This window comes from Passer domesticus, chromosome W (assembly GCF_036417665.1).
Source record: "Passer domesticus isolate bPasDom1 chromosome W, bPasDom1.hap1, whole genome shotgun sequence".
Lineage (NCBI taxonomy): Eukaryota > Metazoa > Chordata > Aves > Passeriformes > Passeridae > Passer > Passer domesticus.
The window spans coordinates 14,198,830-14,226,811 of NC_087511.1; the positions used below are offsets into that span (position 1 = coordinate 14,198,830).

General features: G+C 42.2%; 1 protein-coding gene across 2 annotated transcripts in view; it reads right to left on the reverse strand.

Moving 5' to 3' along the window:
• Window positions 1-27,982, reverse strand: part of LOC135289110 (zinc finger SWIM domain-containing protein 6-like) — a 323,558-nt gene that overhangs the window by 56,610 nt on the left and 238,966 nt on the right. Inside the window, exons 5-8 of one of the 2 annotated variants that reach the window (XM_064402455.1) lie at window positions 6,351-6,530; window positions 4,609-4,785; window positions 4,182-4,328; window positions 1,439-1,585 (exon numbers count right to left, since the gene is read on the reverse strand). In XM_064402455.1, coding sequence (XP_064258525.1) covers window positions 1,439-1,585; window positions 4,182-4,328; window positions 4,609-4,785; window positions 6,351-6,530 — 651 coding nt within the window. The remainder of the gene's footprint in view (window positions 1-1,438; window positions 1,586-4,181; window positions 4,329-4,608; window positions 4,786-6,350; window positions 6,531-27,982) is intronic. The other variant, XM_064402456.1, reaches the window with a different exon arrangement.

A 27,982-nucleotide genomic window follows, 5' to 3' on the forward strand; every position in this document is an offset into this window, starting at 1 on the left:
GATGGACAGCTGCAGCAAATGAGATGGCAAAATGCAATTAGTAGATTGCATATATGAGTGTAGGGGGAATTTATATTTCAACACATACTACATTTATTTCAGTGGGTTGTTTTGGGTTCTTTTTTCTAATTGCAAAGAATTTGATTTCTTTTAATTAAAGTTCTTCCAGAATTGGTGGATATGGGATTAGAAGTTTATTGAAGAAAATCTAATTGAATAAAATTAGTTTTGACAAAAAGTCCCAAGGAGATTTGGGATGTACAAATAAAGGATCTATAGGTAGAGGAATGGCTCAAGTTTCTGACCAAACAGAAGGTGATAAGAAACTACCACAGAGGTGGAAAGAGGCTGAGAATAAGGAATAAATCAGTTAAGCTCCTGAGAAGCAATAGTGAAGTTAGAATGGGCATATACATCCTCTCTGAAATCATGTATCTATACTACAATGCTATTTTCCAATTCATAACCTCTATAAACCATGTACTTTATAGACCACGTATAAATTTTAAGTGTTTTGTCATCACTTTGAATTATTATGTACACTTGTAGCTAAGAAGTCAAATAATATGCTGGACCACATAGGAGGATTGGAGGTGGTGATCCTTCACCTCTTCTCAGCACTGGTGAGCCCACACTTGGAGTGCCATGTTCAGTATTGGGTTCCCCATGGACCAACTGGAGCAGATCCAGTGTGGGGCCACAAAGATGATTAAAGGACTGGAGCATCTCCCATATGAGATACTGAGACAGCTGGGATTGTTTAGTCTGGAAAAGAAATGGCTCAGGAGGATCTTACCAAAATATAAAAATATCTAATGGGAGAATGTAAAGAAAATAGAGACAGACTCTTCTCAGTGGTATTCTGTGACAGGACAAGAGGCAATGGGCACAAAATAAAATACAGGAAATTCCATCTGAGTATAAAAAAAATGGCTTTTTTGTACTGTGAGGATGGTCAAACACTAAGAGGTTGCCCAGAAAGGTTGTGTGGTGTTCATTATTGGGACTGTTCAAAACTCAACTGGACATAGTCCTGGGCAACTTGCTCTAGGTGACCCTGCTCTGATCAGTGTAGGTGGACTAGACGATATCCAGAGAAGCCTTCTAACCTCAACAATTCTGTGATTTCCTGTAATTTCTCCAAAAGCGGATAGAGTAATGTATGTAAAGAGGGTTGCTGCTATAAACTCATTCAGTTTTATTTCAAGTGTAAAATACTGAATTGCCTTCAAGAATGAGTAACTGGTAATTTTTGAAGGCTTCATATAACAGTTTTACTTTAAAAATTTTCACTACCTTGTGTTTTCTTAGGGAATGTAAATGTGAGTTCTTATACTATAAAGACACTGGCTTTGATGTTAATTGGGAAATGTAAGGTAGAAAAATGTCTCTGGTTACTGAAGACTTAGAGAAGATTGCTCCCTTTGCATGGCCTTACCTGTGAAGTCTGAGAATCCATGGAAGCTCTCATCATCTACCCTGCAGGCTTCAATCAGGCTACTGAAGAGGGTGCCAATTGGATCCAAAGGATGTCCCACCCAACCTTCAAGATTTGTTATTGAGGTTACTCCTATTTGAAGAAGTTCTGTGACAGAAAAGATGGAGGGAGGAGGGAGGGAAAGAGAGTGTGTATTATCCCCTCAAAACATATATAAAAGTAAAACTGATTAAAATGCTCTTCTGCTTAGAAGGAAATAATAATATCTCTCAGTGTGAATTAATTGACCTTTGTAAATATGTTAAAAGAGGAAAAAAAGAAGATGGACAAAGGCCAAACATTTCAAGCACTAGCAAAGCATATTATGGGTCAAAATTTTCAATTGCAGTATCTTTTGAAATCTCTAATTTGATACCAGTAACTTTTGAAATATCTGCTGAAAAATTATAACAAAGACTTTTTTTGGTAAAATATTCACCACAGTTTCCTCATTCAAAAGATGCAGTGCCATTTTCACATTTTAAGTGAAGCTGATGGCACTGAAATAAAATATTCTGAAATGTTCAGTTTTAATAAATAAAATATGAACTTATTGCATCTGAATAATTGTTGAAGTAATAAACTCACAATGATAGTTCCTAATAAAAAAAAAGAAGAAAAAACAAGGATAATGTGTTTAAATGAGGTATAAAATTTAAAAATTTGTTCTTTAAGTGCATTTTTTGTCATTCTAAAGTTTCAGTCAACAAATACCTTCATGGATACTTTGTTTTGTAGCCCTCATCCATCAATCAGTTACAACATAAAAAAATTGTTTAGCACCATGAATTGAAGGAAGTGTCGCTGTGGTAAAAGATGCTACAGATAACTCAAATCCCTTTTAAAATTAAGAATCTTATGGCAGTAGTTCCCCTTCAACTCCCCAGCTTTTTCTCCTAGACACATATACAACTGAACTATGAGAGATCAGGTGCATTATGGGTGACTATTTAAAAATTGTATACAAGCCATTACAGATGCTCTGTTTCTCTGCTTATTACACACTAACTTGTACCTGACTCTGTGCTCTCTCATTCACAAAGAGGCATCTTTCTGAGTAATCATAAGTATTATCACAAAGCTTTAAAAGCTTGCTTCTTGCTTTTAAATGTGTGGAGCTACAAAATGAAACAGCCACACTGTTGAACTCAGTGTTCAGGACAGTGGCTTTTTTAAAAGAATCAACTGATATGTAATATGAACAACAAAGTAGTAAATAATTGTCTTACTAACAAATAGCATGTGCTAAAAATGACATTAAGAAGAACATAATATTACCAAAAAGGATTAATATCAATGACCTTACTGACTCACTTATATTCCATTTAATCTATTATGTCTAGTTATGATCTTCACTTATGTCATGACAAGCGAAGGCTTCAGTACTCCATTCATACAGAGATTTAACTTTAAATCATGCAACTGGTTCCACAAATGTCAAATCAGTCATATGAATGAAAGCTAAGTAGAAGCATGTGGTGGTTGCTGAACTGAAACTGTAGCTGCAGAATTATTCTGCTTATAAAGAAGACAAGCATATTTTTCACTATTAAAACAAAATTGTTTAAATTTCAAACATAAGAGTGAAAAAACTGAAACAAAGCAGTGAGTAACAACATAGAAATTACAAACTTCATGTTAAGGAAAGATATATTACATGATAAAAAGACTAAAAAATTTTCCTAGGTAGTAATGCAAAGTGCTTTTAAGTTTTGTTGAAATCTGGGATCCACAATAGTGCTCAAAATTTCTTCCTTGGGTATTGCGAAATGAAGGCACATAAGAACTGCCAAATAATAATTTTTTTTTCAGTCACATATCTACCTTGTTTTCATTTCTAAATGAACATTTCTGGGAAAACAACTGCACATACAGTTAAAAAATTTACACATGTGACTTCACACTGGTATTTTTGCCTACAATGCATGAGGATACACATAGTTAAAAGTAGCAACAAAGATCTAAAATAAAATTTGAATTAAAAGTTTTCTTGTAGTAGCTGAGAATGTTATTTTAATTTTTCCACATGCATTTTAACCACAAAGTCACTCCTTTCTTCTTTCACTACCTCTCCAAACCTATGACAAAGTTCAGCGAAGGATTATTTTTGGAAGAATGTTCCTTCAGAAAATAGGGGTAGTGGGAACACCACAGAACATTTTATAAAGACAGTGTTTCAAAAATTTGATTTCCAGTGCTGTGAATCCACTAAAGTTTTAAGCATCATCAAAGACTTTTGGAAGAAACTGCCAAACTGGATAAATTTCTGTAGTGCAGACTTTGCCTTGTCAGCTTTAGGCTTCCACCTCAGAAATATATAGGTCTGCTAAATTACACATCAGAGAAGAAAAATTATTTTAAATACCTGACATTCCAAATGCACATCTCTGTTTAAGAGCCTATAAATTACACAGGATGAATATTTACACTGTGCAACCAAAACCTCAGATTGGAATAAAGGCCCCATCATGTTAGACATATTGCATAAGGCAGAACAGAGCCCTTGCCCTGCAGAGCTCACAACCCAGCTTAAAAAACACCTCCAACATCCAGAATGTGACACTACCACTACGATTGTTTGGACTGAAGAATTAAAGTCACTCTTTTGCTTTAGTTTCAAAAGCAGTTTTCTCATGCAAAGTTCCAGTTCGGTGTTATTGTCACCTTGTCATGTCCTTTGCCCTTCTCTCTTCCCCGCATTTACCTTTCTTCTGAGCCTGGAACATTTCCAGCTGTTTCTGCTGCTGCCTTCTTAGTGTATTAACAATAGCTATTGCTAGCCTCAGTGCTTCTTGTGGGCATCCATGAGATCGTAACGCATCCACCCTCGCACAGGCTGTAGGAACATGTTCTAAAATGGAGACAATAATTGAGGAATAGCAATGCTTCCATGTCTGGAATAGCCTGTTTTGCTAGGTTACTCAAAAGGGCTTTTTTGTTTCCTTCGATTTGTTTTTAAAACTTTGCAAGAGAGTTAAAGGACTATTTCTGAGCCAACATTTCAAGGGAGTCTGTTCTTTTTGCCAGGCTTTTCATTTAGCTCCCTCCCCCCACCAAAAAAAAAAAAAAAAAAAAAAAAAGCCATAGAAACTGAATAAAGATGAAAATGTCTTTCTGGTTTAGCCACTTACCATGCCAGAGGGGCCACCCTTGAGAGTCAAAGAGTGAGTTTTCAGTGTGTTCATGGTAACAGTAGTTGGTGTATACGTCACTGCTGATAATGTGCTGTAAGTGGCTGTCCTGCCAATGCAGTTCACATGCCTCTATGGCTCTAGTGAACACCGTCCGATGTGGCCTGTTTGATGAATCTGTCATTTTCACAAATTCAGAAAGCTGCATCAGCTTTTATTCATTCATATGTGAATCAATCATTCACAGTATTCTTGTCTTCTGCCTGTTCACCAGCCCTTAAGTGATAGCATTCTACCTTCACCCACTCTGCAAGGACCAGACTACAGACAACATTTCACATCCTGTTGCTCAACAGCTCAGGCAAAGTGTGTGCCATTCACTTTGCATTCAGAGAGATCTACAAACCATCACGGCTAATGCTAAATAGGACATTGTAAAGGGAACAGCTAGACATGAAGGACATTAAACAGCACATATAGAATTCCCCTAAAAACAGACCAGAAAGTATATGGCACACAGCTATTCAAGCATCCCCAGCTTCTCTCTTTCTCGGACCTGGAGCCACTAGGATGAGTGACAGATAAACATCACATAAAATATTTTTAGTTGTTCTCTTTGAGAAGTGACATTACCTTGAGCACTTGTAAAAAATTTTGTCATAAACAAATACAAATACTGCAAAGACAGCAAGGTACTGAAGCCATGGGACTGACAATCCTTTACTGGACATCTTCCTATGGCAAAAGTGTTCTGTTGACATGGCACTGTGTCTATGAATGTCAAAATGTCATGTCTGAATTGCTACTAGCATGCCCAGGTTGGTCTGAACATCACGAGATCCAGAAAGTCAAACACTTCTGTAGGAAGTTACATGTTGCATGAACTTCTGTCCGCAGCTAGCTGCAAGATTTAAACATGAACCAAGTCTATTTCCTTCAGAGGTAAACTTCCAAGAAAAAGAAACAAGGAAAAATCCATCTAAGTCTAATTCTACCACCTTTCACAAGCATTTAATTTTAATTTTTATGAAATATGTATCAACATATTGAGACATTTGATGATTATGAGGGGGTTTTTTCCCCAGGTAAATAACCTGCATCTTCCTCTGTTATTAGCAAAGTAGCAATCTTTGCTTGAAGATTACTGGAGAAGGCTTCTGTCAGGTTTGATAATCACATTTTAGATTAGAAAGCATGATATCAAGTAAGAAGAGACACCTCCTCCAAGAAGGCAGTGTTGCCTCTGCACCCCCCCCACCTGTCAATGCAGACTGCGCAACACAGAGCACATGCCACAAATAGCTGCTTTAGTTTCTCACATACTCAGTTTAATGCAGTTACAACAGATCTCCCTTCAAGTAAGTATCAAAGGCTTTGTAACTGCAAAAAATAAAAACCCCAACACCAGAAGGGATATAAGATTATAGTCAAGTAAAGAAACAACAGGCTTTTACATTATATACTTCAGGGACATTCAATTTTTATGCAACAATTATTTAGAAGGACCTAGTAAAAAGTTAGAAGACCTAACTTGCTTTAAAAATATTGCAGCCCCAGCACAAAAGTAAACCTTATTTATCCTTTCTGTGAGGACAATATAAATGAAAATAAATTTGACTGGTCAATCCTCAACAAAAAAGTTACTTGTCCCAGGAAAGACTGCTGTATTCTGCTGCAAAGCTCAAGTATATAAGATAGAGGCTATACTATGTGTTGCAGGCAGTGCATATATCTAGGCTCACCTTGGTTAGCATTTGCGCCCTGAGGCAAAGCATTGGTTAAATTGGACAGCTCATTTCCATGGTTTCCATCTTCCCAGGGACAAACATCCACACCATTCCATTTTTTCAGCTGTGTTAGCCAACTGACCTTCTGCTCCAACTTGCAGTGGGGATTTAAGACTATACACATCCACAGAGCACCTGATTTTGAAGAAAATTGCTAAATTAGGTTTTTTATTAAAAATGCAGCAGCCAATGGCTAATTGCAAACTTTTATTCTATAACACTTTTCCTCCCCTCTAAGGCTACACTGCTTGTTTCCCAACTATGCCTGACACCAAACAGACTGAATTCCTCATGCAGAATCTTGGAGCTGGTGTGGCCCATCCAAAACAGTTTAAAGACTGTATCAAGCCAGTCTTCTAAATTAAAAGGCATTAAATGGGTCTTTTTTATTAGGAAATCCATAGTTCACAATGTATGGCCCATCAGACAAAAGCAAACAAAAATTCACATAAAGTTACAGAAGGAAATCATCCAAGTTTTTCTACTAATTTTTGTACAAAAGCTATGTATCTTCCAGCTTCACATTACAGGAACCAAATAAGTGCATTAGTAAGACGTATTTTCTAAACATATACTTCACACTTGAAACCCAGCAGAAGTAGAGATCCAGTAAACAATAGATTTGTGCAGTGTAATAGGAATAAGATATTTTTGCTGCTCCTACTTCAGTTATTTGGTTTCACTAGAAAATTTGTCTTACATTTTTTGTATGCAGAGCTTGAAGGGAAAGCTAATTTGCACTGGCATTTCACATGTACCATCACTTTAGAACTTGCTTCCTGATACTATAGAGCAGGGCAGGCATAAATACATCAGAGTCTTTAGCAACAATTTTCAAATGGAAAGATTTTTGTCTAAATCAGCTGTTTCTTCAGGGTGAACTTTGACATAAGCATGAAGACATCTGAAAGTACTGCTCATTTGCTCATTAAGAACATGCCTTGTACACTACTAGAGATTTCACAGAATCACAGAATACTCTGAGATGGAAGGGACTCACTAAGATTATCAAAGTTCCACTCCTGGCCCTGCACAGGATGGCCCCAAGAATAAAATTAAAATAATATGCTTAAATTATGTAATCTTCATGACAGGCTGAAAAAAAAGAATAAAAATACAGCTGGTTCTTCCAAAAAATTAGAATTCTCATATTCAAGCATTCTTTTGCTAACTAAGAATGCAAAATGGATACCCAAAACATGGGTCATCACATTACATTCATTCCTAAAGTAACTCAGTATGCCACAGCACAGGAGCCAGTGGAAAAACAGAGCTTCATCCTTAAGGCTTCAAGTCCACTGCTATACAAGCTGACATGGAATGAGGAAACAATATCAAAGAAATCTTGAAACCACAAGAAAATATGATATGGTATAGTGCAGAATACCAGAGGGCCACCACACTAATGCACATTATTACTACATAGTTGTTACATACAGTAGAACATGCAACTTGTTGATTTTTTGATTCCATTTTTGGGACATTTTGTCATTGTGGTTTTTCTGGTTTGGTTTTGGTTTTTTAAAGTGCCATGGGAATAAATAAAGCAAACACTGTTTTTAAAAATTTATTTTAAAATCAAATCATATGACTTCCTTTAGACACACTGTTCAACACACTTCACTCCTCAGAGTCAAATTATAAAATAGAATCATAGAATGGTTTGGGTTGGAAGGAACCTTTAAAGGTCATCTAGCCCAACCTTCCAGCAATGAGTAGGGACATCTTAAAACTAGATCAGGTTGCTCAAAGCCCCATCCAACCTCACCTTGAATATTTCCAGGGATGGGACATCCACCACCTCTCTGGGCAACCTATGCCAGTGTTTTATCATCCTCATTGTAAAAAACTTCTTCCTTATATCTACCCTCTTTCAGTTTAAAACCATTACCACTTGTCCTATTATTACAGGCCCTACTAAAAAGTTTGTCCCCATCTTTCTTGTAAGCCCCCTTTAAGTACTGGAAGGCTGCTACAAGGTCTCCTTGAAGCCCTCTCTTCTCCAGGCTCAACAGCCCCAACTGTCTCAATCCGTCTTCACAGGAGATGTGCTCCAGCCCTCTGATCATCTTTGTGACTCCCCTCTAGACCTGCTCTAACAGGTTAATGTCCTTCCTGTATTGGGGACTGTGGAAGGACCTTTCACCCCTGATACAGCAAAAGCTTATCTCCCTGTAACATATGGCTAGGTTAGACCAGAATGATTTGTCATGTGATGAATTATCTCAGCTGAGAACCTCCTTAGCCAGCAATACACATCCTGGCTTGAATGGTGAAAAAGGAAAACCTAAAATTAGTGACTGCAGAGCACAGGCATTTTTATAATTATAAAAGACCACTGATTTTCATGAAATCAGAAATCTCTTATACACTCTCTGAGTGTGTAGAGAGTTCTCCTCAATGTTAAGATGTTAGAATTGAGTTACTTCCCTGGGACTGAGAGAAATTGGGAGATTCCCTGCACACTGCTATCATTCATTGGTAAGTGACATTGATTCCTAATCTATACTATTTCTTCACTAGCTGTAACATAAGGTACCCTTATTACTATTATTGTGCACTGTATTTTTATCTACTAGTAGTTCTTTGTGTTATCCTGTGTAGTAAGTAATCTGTTTAAGTCTTATGTCTGTTTTCCTTGGCCTGTTCAAATAAATAATTCATGTTGTAATAGGCCTGATCAGTCATTATTAAGAACTTGAGAGTGAGAGTGGGTTTTGGGGTATTGGCCACCTCAATAAAGCTGCTGTCTACTGCCAGCAACCTGGAAAGGCAGGGATTTGTCTAAACTCTCCCCTCTCCATTTGTAACAGGGACCACAGATTTGGAGGCAGCACTGCAGGTGGGGCCTCACCAGCGCTGAGTAGAGGGGGAGAATCACCTCCCTTGCCCTGCTGCCCACACTGGTTTGGATGCAGCCCAGGACATGATTGGCATTCTGGGCTGCAAGCACACATTGCTGCCTCATGTCCAGCCTCTCATCCACCAGCACCCCCAAGTCCTTCTCTGCAGGGCTGCTCTCAATTCTCTCATCCTTCAGCCTATATTGACACCAGGGGTTGTCCTGACCCAGGTGCAGAAACTCATGCTTGGCCTTGTTGAACCTCATGAGGTTCTCATGGGCCCACTTTTCGAGCTTGTCCAACTCATTCTGAATGGCATTACAACTGCTTCTTCTTATTAAGCATCAATGCATTCAGTACTGCGCTAGACAAAGGGCTATATTTCTTGCAACATAAAAACCAAAACAGAAGATGAGGCATATTGGAAAGCCTTGTAGAATAGTTATCTTGGGCTTATTTATTTTATAAATGAATGATTACTTCAGGGCACTAAGGAGTCACTGGACCTCTCAGCATCTAAAAATTTTTTTAAAAGCCAATTTAATACTTTGTAACCAGATTTCCAGTGATTTCAGACTGAAGCAAAAGCAAAGTGGAATATCTTAACCATATGCAGCAAGTATTTCAATCATCCAGCAAGGTGGAGTGCACACTACTGATTACAGTGTGCCCCTACAAAATGAGTAGCCTTTTTCTGCTTCTCAGAAACACTACTAGGAGCAAAGGAATTCACTTGTTTTCTTTAGAGGCTTCACTATGCATGTGGTACATCTAAGAGGCAGAAAAGGGAAGAGATACTCCAAAGTACCAAAATCCTTTAAAAATGTCTTTGGTTTAAAGAGGAAGCCTCAGAAATCCATGCTATTTTTATGCAAATGAACACAAGGACAAATGTATTTCTAATAAACCCCACACAAACCACTTAAGGAAGGAGTCTGGAGGATGTTCTTCCTATTTCACTCTGATGCTGCTCTACAGAAGCTGTCACCACCAGTCTGAAAGCCTACAATGCCCTCAAAAGTTTCTCTGTTTTCTGCCTAATGGCTCTTATATGGGGAAACTACTGATCATACTCACCCCATACTACAGATAAGGCTTATGGAAAAATGAACAGCAGCTAAGCAGCTAGTTGTAATTAATTTGTGGGGAATATATCTAAATCCCTTTCTTGTGACCTCAGCCTGGTAACTTCTGTTTGCAACAGAAGTTTGCCAAAATACATTCCTGGCATTCTCAAGTAAGTTTACCTGTTTAACTAGATTTAATGATGTCACCTGCAATATGAACAAATTCCTCATTAAATGGAAAAAAAAAAAAGGAAAAAAAAAAAACAAAACAGAGAACGTGTTTGTTTTTACATATTCTGGTTTTATAACACAGCTCACATTTTTGTTTCTTTTTCCCCATGCACCAAATATCTTTTTGTACCAGATCTCAGAAGGCTGACACATCCCCTTCTCTCCCTCCTTTCCCCAGAACTAAACCAAAAGTATGGTTCTGATTTGGATCCATTGACTGTGACCCATGTCTTTCCAATGTGAAGCTTCTCACAGCAGAGTGGCAAAATATCACAAACCAATATACAAAATTTCCCCTGCCCCAGAAGATAACTGGAAGACAAGTCATGCTGTGACTGCAATTTGGTATTAATTTCACAAGGGAATGAATATTAGAACTCTCATAATGGAGTGAGGAATTGCCTATTTTGGTTAAAAAACACTAATCATTTTGTCCTGGAAAAAGCCAGCTTTGCCAAAACAGACCTTTTGTTCAAATAGCCCTCTTTGAAAATGAATGATTGTCACTCATCTTTAGTGAACCTCACACTACAAAGAAGTAGGTTACATTACTGCTTTTCACATTGAATGCATGCCTTGTACATACAGAGGGAACATCAGTACTTTTGTATTTCTCTGTAGACATCCATACCTCCGAATTCATGTGGGAGAAAGGAACAGCATGCTTTTACACTGGTCAGGATTTAAACATGCAAATTGAAAAACATTAAGAAGAATTTAGTCACTGTAAAAGTAGATGTAATAATTATACATCTTGTGTATGCATGTATTGATGAAGTCAAAGAAAGTGCAAAGAATGTATACAGACTCTCCAAAGAGATTAAGCATTGCTTACTTTTCATATTTTACTCTTTTCCCAGTAAATGGGAGGGTGATGGTGGAAACAGTTTTAGTGGGGGTTAGGACACTGAGCATGACTGAAGATCCAGCATACAGCTCTGTTACAGATTGTAGTCTTCTGAAGAAATATGCTTTTCCTAGAAATCTTATGCTATCTTTTCAGGGCTACTGTAATAGCCCTGGTTTGGGTTAGCATTTCCTCATTTACAATACCTGTGTAATCAGTGTCTGAAACTTGGCCTTGGCCTTAGAATTTTGTTGTATACTTAAGATCAATCTATTTATTTGCAAAATTAAAATATGCAAGAAACTGATGCATATTTGACATGCTTTTGCTCTTCCCATTAATCATAGAATCATAGTCACAGAATGGTTTGCATGTTAATGCATGTCTCTTAAAAAAACTAAAAACCCAAAAGCTAGGAGGTTGGTAACATTTGATTATTTCAAAGAAAGTGGAGCCAGGTAAACAAGATCACTCCCTTTGTGCAACAGACAAATTGGCTTCAGCACTTGCTGCAAACTTGCCACTGTGCCCCATTTGAGCCTAATCAATTCTATTACAAAAGCATCATTTCCCAGCACTGGAAGTGCCAGAAAAGAAACAATAATAAGAGACAGAAACTATGATTTCTGTAAAAAAAGTAGTGTCAGCAAAGGATTTTAAAGTGGGAGCCTCTTAAAGTGCAACAGGCACTTGGAAACCTCAAAGAAGTAGTGTATGATATTTATTGCTTCATGAAAAGAAGGTAAAATGCCTTCAGAATGACTGGCAAATCCACCTCCCTCCTCTGGGAATGAAGAGATCTCAAATAGAACAAAGCATACTGAGAAGCCCCACTGGAGAATGCTCCAATTGAATAGTTCATTTTATGAAGTACCGAAGATAGGCAAAGCACTTAAGTACTGATCTCAACAAGAATCACAGAATCATTTAGGTTGGAAAAGACCTCCAAGACCGAGTCCAACCTTTGACCAATCTCTACAATATCAACTAGACCATAGCACTAAGTGCCACATTCAGTTGTTTCTTGAACACCTCCAGGGATGGTGACTCCACAACCTCCCTGGGCAGCCCATTCCAATGCTTGACACTCTTTCAGTGAAGAAATTATTCCTAATGTCCAACCCGAATCTCCCCTCGCAACAGCCATTCCTTGTTGTCCTGTCACTATGGCTGTCTGGGAGAAAAGGCCTACCTCCACCTGGCTACAACCTCCATTCAGGTAGTTTTAAAGAGTGAGACAATCTGCACTGAGTCTTCTTTTCTACAGGATAAACACCCTCAGCTGCTCCTCAAAAGACTTACTCCCTAGACCCTTCACCAGCTTCATTGCCCTTGTCTGGACATGCTTCAGCACCTCAATGTCTGTCTTGTAGTGAGAGGCCCAGAACTGGACACAGTACTTGAGGTGTGGCCTCACTAGTGCAGAGGGGACAATCACTTCCCTGGTCCTGCTGGCCACACTATTTCTGATACAGGCCAGGGTGCCATTGGCATTCTTGGCCACCTAGGCACACACTGGCTCATGTTCAGCCAGCTGTCAGCCAGCACCCCCAGGTCCTTTTCCAATTGGCTGCTTTCCAGCCAATCTGCCTCTAGCCTGCAGCACTGCATGGCATTGTTGTGACCCAAGTACAGGACTTGGTACTTGGCCTGTTTGAACCTCACACCGTTGTTCTCAGCCCATCCATACAGCCTGTCCAGATCCCTCTGCAGACCCTTCCTACCCTCCAGCAGATCAATGCTCCCACCCAACTTAGTGTTGTTTGCAAACTTACTGAGGGTGCACTTGAGCCCCTTGTCCAGATCATCAGTAAAGCTATTAAATAGGTCTGGCTGCAATATTAAGCCCTGGGGAACTCCACTAGTGACTGGCCACCAACTGAATTTGGCACCATTTACCACCACTCTCTGGGTTCTCTGGTTCCAGCCAGTTCTTAACCCAGCAAAGAGTGCTCTTGTCCAAGCTGTGGGCTGCCAGCTTGTCAAGGAGAATACTGTAGGAGACAGCATGAAGGGCTTTACTGAAGTCCAGGTAGACACATCCATAGCCTTCCCCTCATCCACTAGGAGGGTCACCTGGAGATCAGGTTGGTCAAACAGGGCCTGCCTTTCCCTAAACCCATGCTGGCTGGGCCTCATCCTCTGGTTGTCCTGTACGTGTTGTATGATTACACTCAAGATGATCTGTTTCATAACCTTCCTGGATACCAAGGTCAGGCTGAAAGGCCATGGATCCTCCTTCTGACCCTTCTTGTAGATTGGCCAACCTCTAGTCACCTTGGACCTCCATGGTTAGCCAAGACTGATGATAAATGATGGAGACTGGCTTAGCAAGATCTTCCACCAGCTCCCTCAGCACCCTCAGATGAATCCTATCTGGCCCCATAGACTTGTGTCTAAGTGTCTCAGCAGATCACTAACTACCTCCCCCTGGATTGCAGAAGGTCTATTCTGCTCCCTGTCCCTGTCTACCAGCTAAGAGGTCTAGCAGCCTGTGGATAACCAGTCTTATTGTTAAAGACTGAGGCAAAGAAGGCATTAAGTAACTCAGCCTTTTCTTCATCCTTGGTGACAATGTTCCCCCTTGTGACCAATAAGGGATGTCGATTTTCCTTGGGCCTCCTTTTGTTGCTTACATATTTATAAAAACCCTTTTTACTATCTTTCATAGCAGTGGCCAGATTGAGTTCTAGTTGAGCTTTCACCTTTCTTATTTTCTATCTACATGACCTAACAACATCCTTAAACATTTCCTGAGTTGCCTTCCCCTTCTTCCAGAGTTCATAAACTCTCTTTTTTTCCCCAAGTTCCTGCAAAAGCTCCCTGTTGAGACAGGTCAGTCTTCTTCCCCTCATGCTTGTCTTTTTGATACCTAGGAACAGCCTGCACCTTCAAGATTTCCTTCTTAAAGAATGTCCTGCCTTCCTGGGCCCCTTTGTTATTAAGGACTCTTTCCCAGGGTACTCTCTGAACCAGTGTCCTGCATACTCCAAAGTCCACCCTCCGTAAATCCAAGGCTGAGGTTTTGTTGATCCCCTTCCTTACTTCACCAGTAATCAAAATCATTTCATGGTTACTGTGCCCAAGACAGCCTCTGACCACCCCATCTTCCACCAGCCCTTCTCTGTTCACAACGTGAAAAATGTGTATTTTATGATTGGCTTTTCACAAGTATTAAAATGAATATTGTATTATGTTAGAAAGTTATGCTATATTAATTTTCTTAAGTAGTGTATTAAATATAGTTTTAGGTCATAACATAATATTAAAATAGAAACTATGCTATGTAAGATATTTGTTTAAGAAAGGACTTGCACCAGATAGAAGCCACAGGACACCTAAATCTTTCAGAGAAAGGGAATTTATTGCTCCCTTATCAGCAGAAAACTAACTTCTTCCCACCTCACTCAGACAGGAAGACGGCATGAGGATTAAGAGGAAGAAGTTGACAGTGACCAGACAGAATCCTGTGTTTGAATGGAATTTATGCATCATGTATGAGATGTATGAATATGCAACAGGCGATTGTTTTTAAGGGTTAATCCTGTGTTAACGGGGGTCCTTTTTCGTGCTTGTGTTGCCCAGAAAAAGGTACCTGGACATCCGTATCTCTTTGTTTTTATTGTCTCATATTGTCCTAATCTCAATTGTTCAAATTTTATTACTCTAATTATATGTCTATTTTTATAACCATTTTATTACTATTAAACTTTTAAAATTTCAAAAACAAGTGATTGGCGTTTTTCACAACAAACAGCAGGTCTAGCAGGGCCCCACCCCTGGTAGGCTCACTCACCAGCTGTATCAGGAAGCTCTCTTCCACACACTCCAGGAACCTCCTAGACTGCCTCTTCTCCACTGTGTTGAGTTTCCAGCAGACATTTGGCAGGTTAAAATCTCCCACAAGAACAAGGACTGACAATTGTGAAACATCAACCAGTTGCTTCTAGAATAGTTCATCCACTTCTTCATCCTGGTTGGGTGGTCTATAACAGATTCCCACCAGGATCTCTGCCTTGTTGGCCTTCCCCATGATTCTTACCATAGGCACTTGACCTTTCCGTCACTATCCTTGAGCTCTATACAGTTAAAACACTCCTTAATGTACAGAACCACCCCACCACCTCTACTTCCGCTCCTATCCATTCTGAAGAGCTTGGAGCCATCCATTGCAGTATTAAGGAAACTTCCCTGTCTGACTATCCAGGAGCCACTCTGGTACTCACCCTTACATTACCTGAGCTGGAACCGAAGCCGCTTTGCAGCTATACCCCCCATACTCATAGAATTGGACCAGGTTTCCTTACTGGCTCAACCCCAGGTTTCCGAGAGCAGAGTCTCTGACATCCAGATCCTTCAAATAGTTTAATCTTGGTGCAATATTAAATAAAAAATAACAGCTGGGTGCCTCTGGGGAGGGACCTCAAACAAAGGAACCCCTGGGCTTTTGTACCCTCACGGTTTAAGCACGGGAAAGTCTGGGGGTCCTCAGTTCCTGCTGTGTCTCTCAGCGTCCAGTCCTCCCGTCTTAGCCACAGGTCCCTGTGTCCTTTGTTATACAAAGGGTCGGCAGTTCACCGCCTCTTGCCTCAGGCTCAGGCTCCAGCTCCTGCCCCTCAGAGCTCTAAACCTGTATGGGGTTTCAGCTAGAGAGCAGGCTGAAACCAACATAGATGTGCTAACCTTGGTGGGACGGAAACCGTAGCAACAATGAATAGGAGTGTGAGGGGGGAAGTGAAAAGGAATGTTTTTCTTTGTTTTAGAGTAGCCAGGTAGAACTGCACCTGCAGAACTGTGGTTAAGCAACATAGTTGAGACATGAGTGATGTAGTTATTGTTTAGTAGTGGAGAATTTTAGCTGGTGCTGTAAAACTATATAAACCCTGCTACACAAAGAGTAAATGGCTGCTTCTTGCATACGCCCCGTCTCTTTATCAATCGCCGTCAATTGGTGCCCTGTGTGAGGAAGAGATTATCAACTCTAGTTGAATGGCTGTCAGCGACGCCCTGCGGGAACTAAGGAGCCGCTGTGGGACAGCAGGAAGTCAGCCAGCAGCGAGTAATCCCTTGGAAAGAAGGTGAACCTGCAGCGGACGATGGGACAGGGGATATCTGCCCAGGAAAGAGACGTTTTTGAACTTATGACTAACTTGCTTGACGAGCATGGCAAGTCTTTGCCTGGGCATGACTTAAAATTATGCTCAAATGGACAGCTTCAAAGCTGCAGGGAGTTACTCCATCCACAATCTTTACAACAGATTTGTGGGACGAGGTGGGAGTGAAACTGTAGAACTATGCAACGGAAGGGGATAAAGCAGCTGCAGAAATGCTTCCCTCTTGGAAAGTAATTTTTGAAACCCTGAAAGTTCAAGAAAAATCCCATGCTAAAAACAAAGGGGATGCCTCTTGCCTCCCCTCTGCTATGCCTCGGGGTTCTTTACAACCTGAAGAGACTGCTTCTCTCCCGTCACAACCTTCAACCTCCTCGGCCCCTCCCCTTGCAACTAAAAGGGAGAGGGAACCCTCACGATCCATAAGGGCTTTCGCTGCTAGCTACTACCCAGATGACAGCAAGGAGGAGGGAGATCCTTTTGACCCTGGACCTGTTGATCCTGAAAAGGAGCCAAACCTATACCCCTCTGATCCAAATGACAAGTGGGTTTCACTTGAAGCAGCAAGTGCTGAGGGAGGGGGAGTTAGACATTGCCACGAGAATTATGGCTGCAGTAATTTACTTGGAAATGTGAAAACGAGCTGCACAATGGCAACCACTGCCCTTTTCAGTTATCAAAGAGCTTCGAAGGACAGTGATGGAGCATGGTATAGGCTCTCTGTATTTTGCGAGCTTTCTATCCTCTGTGTTTGCTGCCCGCATAATGACCCCCCATGATTTAAAAGCACTTGCCCAGGTGCTGTTAACCCCCACTCAATATACTTTATGGAATGTGGAATGGCAAAAGGGGGTAGAGGCTTTGCTTGTTTCTTAAGTGGGTCATGCTAATCAGGCTCTAGGGGGGCTTACACTAAGGCAGCTCTTGGGAACGGGACCATACGCAGACCCTGCTGTCCAAGCCCTGGGACTGTCCCAAGCAAGCCCTTGAGGGAATCCGGGACACAGCTCGCCATGCTTTCCTTAAGGTCCCTGATTCGCAGAAGCCGCAAAAAGCATTTACAGCTATGGTGCAAGAGCCTCACAAAATGTACATGCATTTTATTGATCGCCTTAACCAAGCACTTGAGGGCCAAATTGATAATACTGAGGCTCGCAAAATTTTGCTTTTAAAACTTGCTGTTGAGAATACAAATGCAGACTATAAAAAACTCCTTAAGTCTTTGCCTATGGAAAACCAGACTTTAGTCCAAATGATTGAAGCATGCAATCGCATCGGCACAGTAGAGCATGAATATGTAACCATGGCTACAGCTTTTGCAGCCATGAGAGGTCCCCCTGGGACTTCAGGAATTTGTTTTGGCTGTGGTAAACCCAGACACTTTAAAAGAGACTGTCCTGCTCTGAAAGGAGCTAAGCCACAAGCCCCTGATGTGTGCCCACCGTGCTGTAAAGGGCCTCATTTCGCTAACCGGTGTCACTCTAAGTATGATTCTGAAGGTTGTCTGATTCAGGGAAACCGGTACCAGAGCGCAGGATGACGGTGCCGCACTCTGACACAAATGCCTCAGTCACCCTCGCAGATGCCAACTCTGCAGATGCCACCACCACAGACACCCCACCAAGGGTCTCTACAAGTCTTCGCCCAGCAACCGCAGGCAGTGCAGGCCTGGACCTAGCAACCTCTGTCACAGTACTTGATTCTTCTGTTAATTTACTCCCTACAGGAATTTTTGGACCACCTGAGCCCCAGAAAAGTGGCTTCTTATTAGGGAGATCTTCGACCACACTTTCAGGACTTTGTTTTCCCTGGGGTCATAGACTCAAACTCTACTGATTAAATTAAAATTATGGCTTAGACCCCTTTTCCAGACTGTACTATCCATCAAGGGAGCTGCATTGTGCAGCTGATTCCTTTTTCACACAATTCACCATCCCCTGTAGAAAAATACAGAACAAGGGTGGCATCATTTGGCTCTATGGGGACTCCACAAATATTATGGGTGCAGACAATTTCAGATAAACACCCTACCTGCAAATGTACCTTGCTGTTACAGGGTCAACAGATAACACTCACTGGTATTTTAGATACTGGACCTGATGTCACTGTTATCTCTCAAGCCAAATGGCCCCCCACTTGAGCCTTCATGGACGTGCCCCAAGCCCTCACTAGGATTGGGGGAAGCAGTCCCAGTAATCAAAGTCACCACATAATTCAGGTGATGGGATCAGAAGGTCACATAGCTTCTGTAAAGCCATTTGTCTTACCTGTACCCATGGTGTTATGGGGATGAGATGTACTTTCTCACTAGGGTTTCAAAATTCAGTCTTATTTTTGATAGGGGCCATTGTGGCATGCAAGACCCTGAAATTGACCTGGAAGACTGATACTCCTGTCTGGGTTAATCAATGGCCCCTGTCACTACCTAAATTGCATGCACTCAATGACCTTGTTCAAGAACAACTCCAGAAGGGGCATGTGTTGCCAGGATTTTTAGTGAAAAAGCCTCTGCTAGGATTTTTCCTGTCCTGAGGAGCTGAGGGCCTCAGGAAAGAAATGTAAACAATAACTATCTGCTGCTGTGGAGTGCCACAGGTGAATCTTCCATTGGTCCATGTGGATTGTTTTCAATCAGTGACCAATCACAGCCACCTGTGCCAAGGCTGTGAGCAGTCACAAGATTTTTGTTATTCATTCCTGTTCTATTCTTGTCTTTGTAGCCTTCTGATCTTCTTCTCTCTGTTCTTTTAGTATAGCTGTAATGTAGTATTTAGTATAATATATATCATAATAAATCAGCCTTCTGATCAACATGGAGTCAAGCCTCGTGTCCTCGCACCAGGGGTCCAAGTCAAAGCAACAATTGGTGAACCCTGGACGTGTGAAACTGATGGTCACCCCAAGAGTGACCACGGAGCCCAGCCTGGAGCTGAAGAAACGAGACCCTGAAGATGGGCAGAGTTCACAGCCAAGGCGAACAGGAGAACCTGTTGGACTTTCCTGGAGATTGTGTCCAGAGACCGCAGAGCAGCAGAGCTGCACAGCTGGATCCACAAGGACACTGTCTAAAGGTACTGTTATTTTTTCCCTTCCTGAAGATCCTGCCATTCGCAAAAGGTGGGAGGAAAGTTGGAAAAATGTACCCTCGGAAGCTCAGGTTCCGTTTACTGCGTCAGAGGAGAAAGTTATTAAACTCTGGCACAGATGGGGACGCGAGGACGGAGTTAATAGTCTGTGGGAGAGACTGTGTGTTGAGTTTTTCAGATGGGCAAAATTTCATGGATTTTTTACAAATGTAGCATACTCCCTCGATTTATATCTTTGGGAGTTCATGGACGCTGCTTTTGACTGGACAATGGACCAGGGTGTTACACTCCCAACAATATATGGAGTGCACCTATGGCTTTTTTTCTGTATTTTGGAAAAAAGGAAGGCTGCGGGGGACGTCGTGGCCTGGTTTGGTCGCGCTCCGTACCCGCCAGGTTCGGCACGAGAGAAGCCTCTCCAAAAAGACGAACCGCGGGTTCCCAGCCCCCCCGCACTGCCCACAGCTGAGCAAAAGTTTTTCTCTGTTCCTTCGGAGCAGACAGAGCTGCCTTTCCGCCCCGCTCCTTCTCTTGGGGGGGACGGGGCTCCGAGCCCGCCGCCCCCGCCTGTCCCGCCGCTCCCTGCCGATTCAATTGCAGTGCAAGAGCTTGCCGAGAATGGTGCTGAGCCCACGGATTCGACTCAAGAGTCGACACCAGCGCCCGTGCTGCCCGCACCACCCACCCCAGTTGTCCCGCAGGTTTCCGGAGCTCCATCGTTCACATCAGACCCTGCGAAGAGCCTGTCCTTCCGTGGAGGAGGCGTGGCCCTCCAGCTAACTGCAGGAGCATTTCGGCTGGCTGTGTTCAAAATCAGTATGGTTTCTGGGTCACTTCGTGTGTGGTCGGGGGCTTCTCCCTGGGGGTTGGGGTGCCTGCCTCCCCCCGAGCGCCCCAGCGGCGTGGGGGAGTTGGCTCCTGTGGTATCTGCCTCTGGTTCCCAGCCCAGTGGGGATGGGGGTGGTGCCGAGGGGCAGAAAGCAGGAGCAGTGGCATTTTCATTGCAGGAGCAAGAGAAACAGAGCGAAGCAAGCATTGCTCGCTTGCTCTGGGGACAAGAAACCCTCAGATCTGGGATGACAATTCCTGAGAAAGCTTCTCTTCCCGAGCTGCCGGTGTGCACCGGTGCTGCTGGGGGGAGGAAGCAGTGGGTCATTTCTGCTCTGAAGACACTGGCAGCATGGTCCTGCCAGGTTGTGAGCACACAGAGCCCGCCTCACAGGCTGGTTCTGGGCCGTTTGGCTCATTTTCCTGGGCCGGGGCCACTGCCCCGCCCAGTGCTCAGTTTGGGGACTTTGCTTTCCCCACAGGGACCTGGGCCACCATTCTGTGAGCCAGGTCTGGGTTCTCTGGTCCGTCCACCAGGACCAGGGCCACCGAAGGGTCCTGGAGACCCTCTGCTGCTGCTACTCTTCTTCTTTCAAAAAAAAAAAAAAAAAAAAAAATTATAAAGAAAAGTGGAAAGAGCTAGCAGCTCAAAAGCATTGAAAAGCTAAAAATTAGCCTCAGGCCAAGTGGTTCAATGAAGGGCTGTGGCCAGGGCATTCCAGAAATTTTCTCTGAATTGTTTGATGACTGTCAATGGATTTTTGATAATTCTTGTTTTCTTTAGCAGTTCTTTGTTTCAGAATTCTGCAAGCCTGTTTCAGGACCAAAGGGGACTTCCAGAGATGTCAAAGAAGAACATCTTCAGTCCATGGACTCTGTCCTGAAATTCAGCTGTTTGGACTTGAAACAATGAACTTTCTTTGCATGAGTTTTTGCATTTTCTTATATTTTAAGATTGTTATAGTGATACGATATAATTAGATGTTTGATAAGTGAAGAATTTCCCTGAATGTTCTACAGGTGAAGAATTTCCCTGAACATTCCACATCAGCAGATGATTGAGATTTTGATTGGCAACAGATGAACCTCAAGAGGTGTTGTTCTCTTTTCGGCAAAGCCCTAGTAGAAGAGATTGCAAACATTTCTTTTTCTATTTAATTTAATAATTTAAAAGGGTGAGATGTTGCCAGGATTTTTAGTGAAAAAGCCTCTGCTAGGATTTTTCCTGTCCTGAGGAGCTGAGGGCCTCAGGAAAGAAATGTAAACAATAACTATCTGCTGCTGTGGAGTGCCACAGGTGAATCTTCCATTGGTCCATGTGGATTGTTTTCAATCAGTGACCAATCACAGCCACCTGTGCCAAGGCTGTGAGCAGTCACAAGATTTTTGTTATTCATTCCTGTTCTATTCTTGTCTTTGTAGCCTTCTGATCTTCTTCTCTCTGTTCTTTTAGTATAGCTGTAATGTAGTATTTAGTATAATATATATCATAATAAATCAGCCTTCTGATCAACATGGAGTCAAGCCTCGTGTCCTCGCACCAGGGGTCCAAGTCAAAGCAACAGGCATGTAGTCCCCTCTACCAGTCCCTGGAATTCGCCTGTGTTTATAATTAAAAAACACACTGGCAAGTAATGCCTGCTCCAAGACCTCTGCAAAATTAACTCTGTAATAGAGGACATGGGAGCCTTGCAACCTAGACTCCCATCTCCCACAGTAATCCCTTGAGATTGGCACTTAACAGTCATTGACCTAAAAGACTGCTTTTTTGACATTCCTTTGCATCCTGATGATGCTTCTAAATTTGCTTTTTCTGTCCCAAACATCTATATGCAAGCACCCTTGCAAAGATATCACTGGATTGTTCTTCCTCAAAAAATGAAAAACAGCCCTACTATTTGCCAGTGGTTTGTTGTGAGGGTCCTCAGCCCCATTCACCAAAAGATGCCTGCTGCTTTATTATACCATTACATGGATGACATTCTTATTGCAGCAAAAAACCAGGAGGTTATGGAGGATGCCTTAGCCCTTGTCATCACTGCTGTAACCCAAGCAGGACTTTGTGTTGGTCCTGAAAAAATCCAGTGTCAACCCCCTTGGAAATACCTTGGTTGGTGCATTAGGACCCAGAGTATTTCTCCTCAGCCTTTACAAATCCAGACATTCGTACCTTGCATGATGCATAAAAGCTTTTGGGGACAATTAATTGGGTTCAATCCTTGTTAGGAATTACAAATGCAGATCTGAGCCCTTTGTTTGATTTGTTAAAAGGGGAATCCGATTTGCCTGTTGCCTCAGCAGCTCACACCAGAAGCCTGCCAGGCACTGCAAAAAGTAGTTGATGCCATTTCAAATGGGCAAGCGGCCCAATGGGCCCCTGAGTTGCCATTTTCTTTAATAATTCTGAATCCGGCTAAGCAACCCCATGCTTTAATCTACCAGTAGGACCCTAGGGTGCCAGGACCTCTTGCTGATCATTGAATGAATTTTTTTACCACACTATATGTCTAAACCTATAAGCACTCAACATGAAATGATTGCTTTGCTTATTGTAAAAGCTAGACAGAGACTTATCACACTTGCAGATGCGCATTTTTGTTTGATCTATTTGCCTATTACTACTGTTTATTTGCAGTGGTTATTGCAACAATCTAAAGTGCTTCAAATGTCCCTCACTGACTTTTCTGGAAAACTTTCTACACATCCCCCGAAGCACAAGCTCGTAGCAGCCAGTTTTAATCTCCTAATGTGACCCAAGAGAAGTGAGGTCCCATTACAAGCTTTAACTGTTTTTACAAATGGATCTGGCCTCACCCACAAGTCGGTGATGCTTTGGTGGAATGCAGATTGTAACCAATGGGATTTACACGTCACTACTGTTTCAGGTTCTCATCAGATTACTGAATTGGCAGCTGTTGTATGGGCCTTTCAGTGATTTGCTACCCCACTTAACATTATCACTGATTCTGCTTATGTTGCAGGTATTGTGGAGAGGGCTGAAGCTGCTGTCGTGAAGGATGTGCCTAAGACAGATTTGTTTCACTAGTTACAGCAACTTGCTTCCTTTAGATGCCAGGGAACACCCCTACTTTGTTATGCATGTTAGGTCTCATACAACACTACCTGGTTTTATTGCAGAAGGAAACCGGCAGGAAGACCTATTGCCCTACGAGTTCAACCTGCTACAGTTTTGCCAAAACGCTTTGCCCAAGGAAAATTAACTCATTCTTTTGTGGAGAACTTTGAGCCTATTAAGGGAACTTCTAGGGTGATGCCCTGGAAGAATCTGCCACAGGTTTAGAGGATGTCTCACTGCTTGGGGTGAGAAAAAGGGGCTTCTCCCATGGTGCTCTGCAACACTATGTTAATCTGCCCTTTCCCTATAGGTCATTGCCCTTTGCCCTGCCCTTGTACTGCCCCTGTGCCTGCAGACCACTGGCCCTGGACCCTGTACTTAACCTGGGACACTGCACTGTTTTGTCATCTTCTGTTCCTGGACTCCTTCAGCATTACTCTACAATAAACCAAACTGGAACTCTATACAGAGATACTTTCTGTCTTTCTTTGCTGACCTATCTGTGGTGTATGTGTGGATTGAGTGACTGTGCCTGCCTGAGTGGCTTTCTCAGAAGACACTTTCAGGAGGTAGTAGCAAACACCATCCATTTTCCATGCTGTTACATTCTTTTTTTTCACCAGGATGCTGCCTCACTGGCTTGCACTTTTGACTTGACTAATCACCAAGCCTCCAGCTTTGTAGCTAAATGCCCAGACTGTCAAAGACACTCCTTCCCCTCCGTGGCTGGAGGTGTTAACCCTAGAGGACTTCAAAGCCTTCAAATGTGGCAAACAGATGTTACTCATTTTCCCAAGTTTGGCAGACCTAAGTATAGTCACTGCTCCACAGATACCTTTTCAGGTGCTCTGCTTACATCCTGTCATACAGGAGAATCAGCAAAAGACATTTGCCGTCACTTCACAAGTGCCTTTGCAGTCTTAGGAATCTCCTCACAAATCAAAACTGACAATGGCCCAACATATATTTCCCACAGGGTTGCAAATTTCCTTGCCCTCTGGAGAGTGACACACAAAACAGGGATTCCCCATTCTTCAGCAGACCAACCTATAATCCAACGAGCCCATGCTTCACTTAAGCATCTTTTGTTACAACAGAAAGGGAGAATAGGGAATACCACCCTGGAAAGTGATTACAAAAGGCGTTGTATGTCTACAATTTTTAAAATTGCTCCTTAATGAACTCTAATCCTCCAATTGTGAGGCATTTTGGTGATAACCCTCTGTTAGAAATTAAACAATAGGCCCCAGTGCTGATCAGAGAGCCAGAAACAGGTAAGATTATGGGACCTTACCCCCTTGCTACATGGGGAAGAGGTTTTGCTTGTGTCTCCACAGAAAACAGCCCGAGGTGGATCCCAGCCAAGAATGAGACCTTTCATAGAATCCTTAAATACCTCTCCTGAGAATCCTGATCACCCTGGCACCCCACTCCTGGTTTCACCCACTTCAACCCCGGCTTCACCTTCTCCAACCACTAAGCCCACCTCCAACTAGATCCTGTGGCCACCCAAACCAGCTGTTACCTGACCTGAGGGGACTCAATGACCTCTCACCACTCTGTGAACTGTATGGTGGATTTGTTCCAGAGATAGTAGAAGCTTTAATTGCAGAACAAGCCACCATTCGTGAACAGCAGCAGGAGCAAAGCGAGTAGAGACTTGGACTTATCCTTGAAAATAACCCTATTCCTTGTTTTATTGGCAGAGACTATTCCCACCAGGAGTGGACTCTATGTTTATGTTACAGGTGCCAGAGGAAGTGGTATTGTGTATCAGAGCGCCTGCACGAAGATTGCCCACAGTGTGACCCTTTGCGCTTTTCTTCTAGTGATTGTGTAATTTTAAAATTGGTGTGTGGGCAAGAGTATGGCTGGCTTCCACAATGGTATTTTTGGGAGACAGATTCACCTTCTCAGGCTGGTCTTCCTAGTAGGACTCCCTTTCAACGAAGGAGAGGTGGTTGCAATGCCACCTTTTCCAGAACATAATGCGTGGCTTATGCTAGTGCAGACTTTAAATAAATCTACACTGTTCCTATCCATGACATCCCCTGGTAATCCTTTGCAAACTTGCTTAGTGGCCATGCCTTTAGAGAAAAGTGTGTGGGATAATTTGTACAATTAAACAATGCATAAAGAATGTACCGCCCCAGGCCAAGTTGACCTAGTGTGGTACTGCAAGATAGATTGGTGTAAAAAGCGTGGTCTGCCAGCTGGATGGTATTTTGGTAATGAGAACAATCGAGGAGTTCATTTCATGGGAAACTTTCCCCCTATTTCCCTACAGCCTCAAGAGCTAGATATTTTTGGATCCGTGCAATCTTTTGTGTGTTTCTTTTTAAATTATACCCATGGGACCTAGTATCAAGTTAACAGAGAAAACATGGGCCCTGCCTTTGATGTTTCAGGTACAGGCATTTATACCAATGTTTTGGCATGGTGTAATCACACGTTGCCATGGCAAATGTTGTAAGAGAAGCAGCCCTTGGATTACTAGACAATGTATTTTTAATATGTAGAAATAGACCCTAGAAAAGAATACCAGGAAGGGCTATAGGAGGTCCTTGTACTTTTGGGCGACTGATCATGTTTCACTCTTTACGAGAAAGTTTAACATCCTTGCATAAGCTAGTATGAACAAAGTGTGGCACCCACATGTATGGCCAAGATTGTGATGATAGCATCGAGTCTTAGAACATTAGAAACCAAGTATTTGCCTCAATTATCCCATCTATTGGCATGGCACACACCTTAAAAACCCTGAATAACCTTGGCTGTTAGCTTGTGAAACAAACTAATGCTACTAGCTCTGCTTTAACAAGCTTATTAACAGATGTTGATAGTGTTAAACATGCTACACTGGAGAATAGGACTGCAATAGATTTTTTGCTCTTAGGGCATAGACATGGTTGTAAAGACTTTGAAGGCTTATGCTGGATGAATTTATCTGATCACTCTCATTCTATTCATGCCAGCATACAAACCCTTCTAGACAGTGTCACTAAATTAAGGGTTGTAGATGATAGCAATTGGCTTGGATGTATGCTTGGGGAATGGGGGCTTACTGGCTGGCTTAAGAATTTAGTTAAGACAGGGATTTATGTTTTAGCTATGTTGCTGCTTATAGTGATTTGCTTGCCATGCATTTTGCAGTGTGTTCAGAGACTAAGTGATAAGTCCACAAAACAGATTTTACTGGTAGAAAAGAAAATTAGATGTGGGGTTTCAGCTAGAGAGCAGGGCTGAAACTGACATAGATGTGCTAACCTTGGTGGGACAGAAACCATAGCAAGAATGAATAGGAGTGTGAGGGTTGAAGTGAAAAGGAATGTGATATTGAATAGGAGTGTAAGGGGGGAAGTGAAAAGGAATGTTTTTCTTTGTTTTAGTGTAGCCAGGTAGAAATGCACCTGCAGAACTGTGGTGAAGCAACATAGTTAAGAGACATGAGTGATGTAGTTATTGTAGTGGAAAATTTTAGCTGATGCTGCAAAACTATATAAACCCTGCTACACAAAGAATAAACAGTTTCTTCTTGCATATGGCCCAAGTGATGCCCTGTCTCTTTATCAATCGCCATCAAACCTGCAGCTTGAACTGCAGCTGCAAACCAAGCTACCTGCACAACATATATTCCTTAACACCATCACTCCAGTCATGCGAGTCATCCCACCATGTTTCTGTGATGATGACTATGTCAGAGCTTTCCTGCTGCACAATTGCTTCCGGTTCCTCCTCTTTGTTACCCACACTGCTGCATTGGCATAAATTCACTTGAGTTGGGCTGTTGATTTCATCCCCAACACTGGCCTGCCACCTCCAGGCTCATCTCCAGCAAGTCCGGTCTTATCCCCTTCCTCCTTCAAACATAGTTTAAAGCCATTTCAATCAGCCCTGCCAACTCATGGGCTAGAATTCTTTTTCCCCTTTCAGACAGGCAAAACCCATGTCTCCAGCAGGCCTGATGCTGTATAAACCACCCCATGACTGAAAAAGCCAAAATTCTACTGATGGCACCAGTCTTTAAGCCATGTGTTGATCAGGTGTATTTTCCTGGTCCTTTCAGCATTCTTCCCTGCTACTGAAGGAATTGAGGAAAACACCACCTGTGCTCCTGGACAAGTCCCTGGAGTCGCAAGGAAAAGTACTCTTGGCATTCAGTTGGATACAAGTTGCAATTTTATTCATAAAAAGAATACCTTAATGCACTCTGGTTTCTCTATGCAGTCTTCAGAAAAAAAAAAAAAAGGCTTGCTATGGGTGCTGTGTTTTTGTTGGTTTTTTTTTTGAGAACAGACTGTTTCATTTTGCTCAATTCATTCTATGACTGAATTAAACTTTCATGTATTGGTCTTGACAAGTGCTTCATGCTGATTGTATTGTGTATGATAGTATAATCACTCCCCATGCATGTCACACTAGCTGGCTGATTAACGTGATAGACTACCTGCAGCACTGATGGCAAGAGGGAATCATTGCCCTTCTGCACACTAAAATT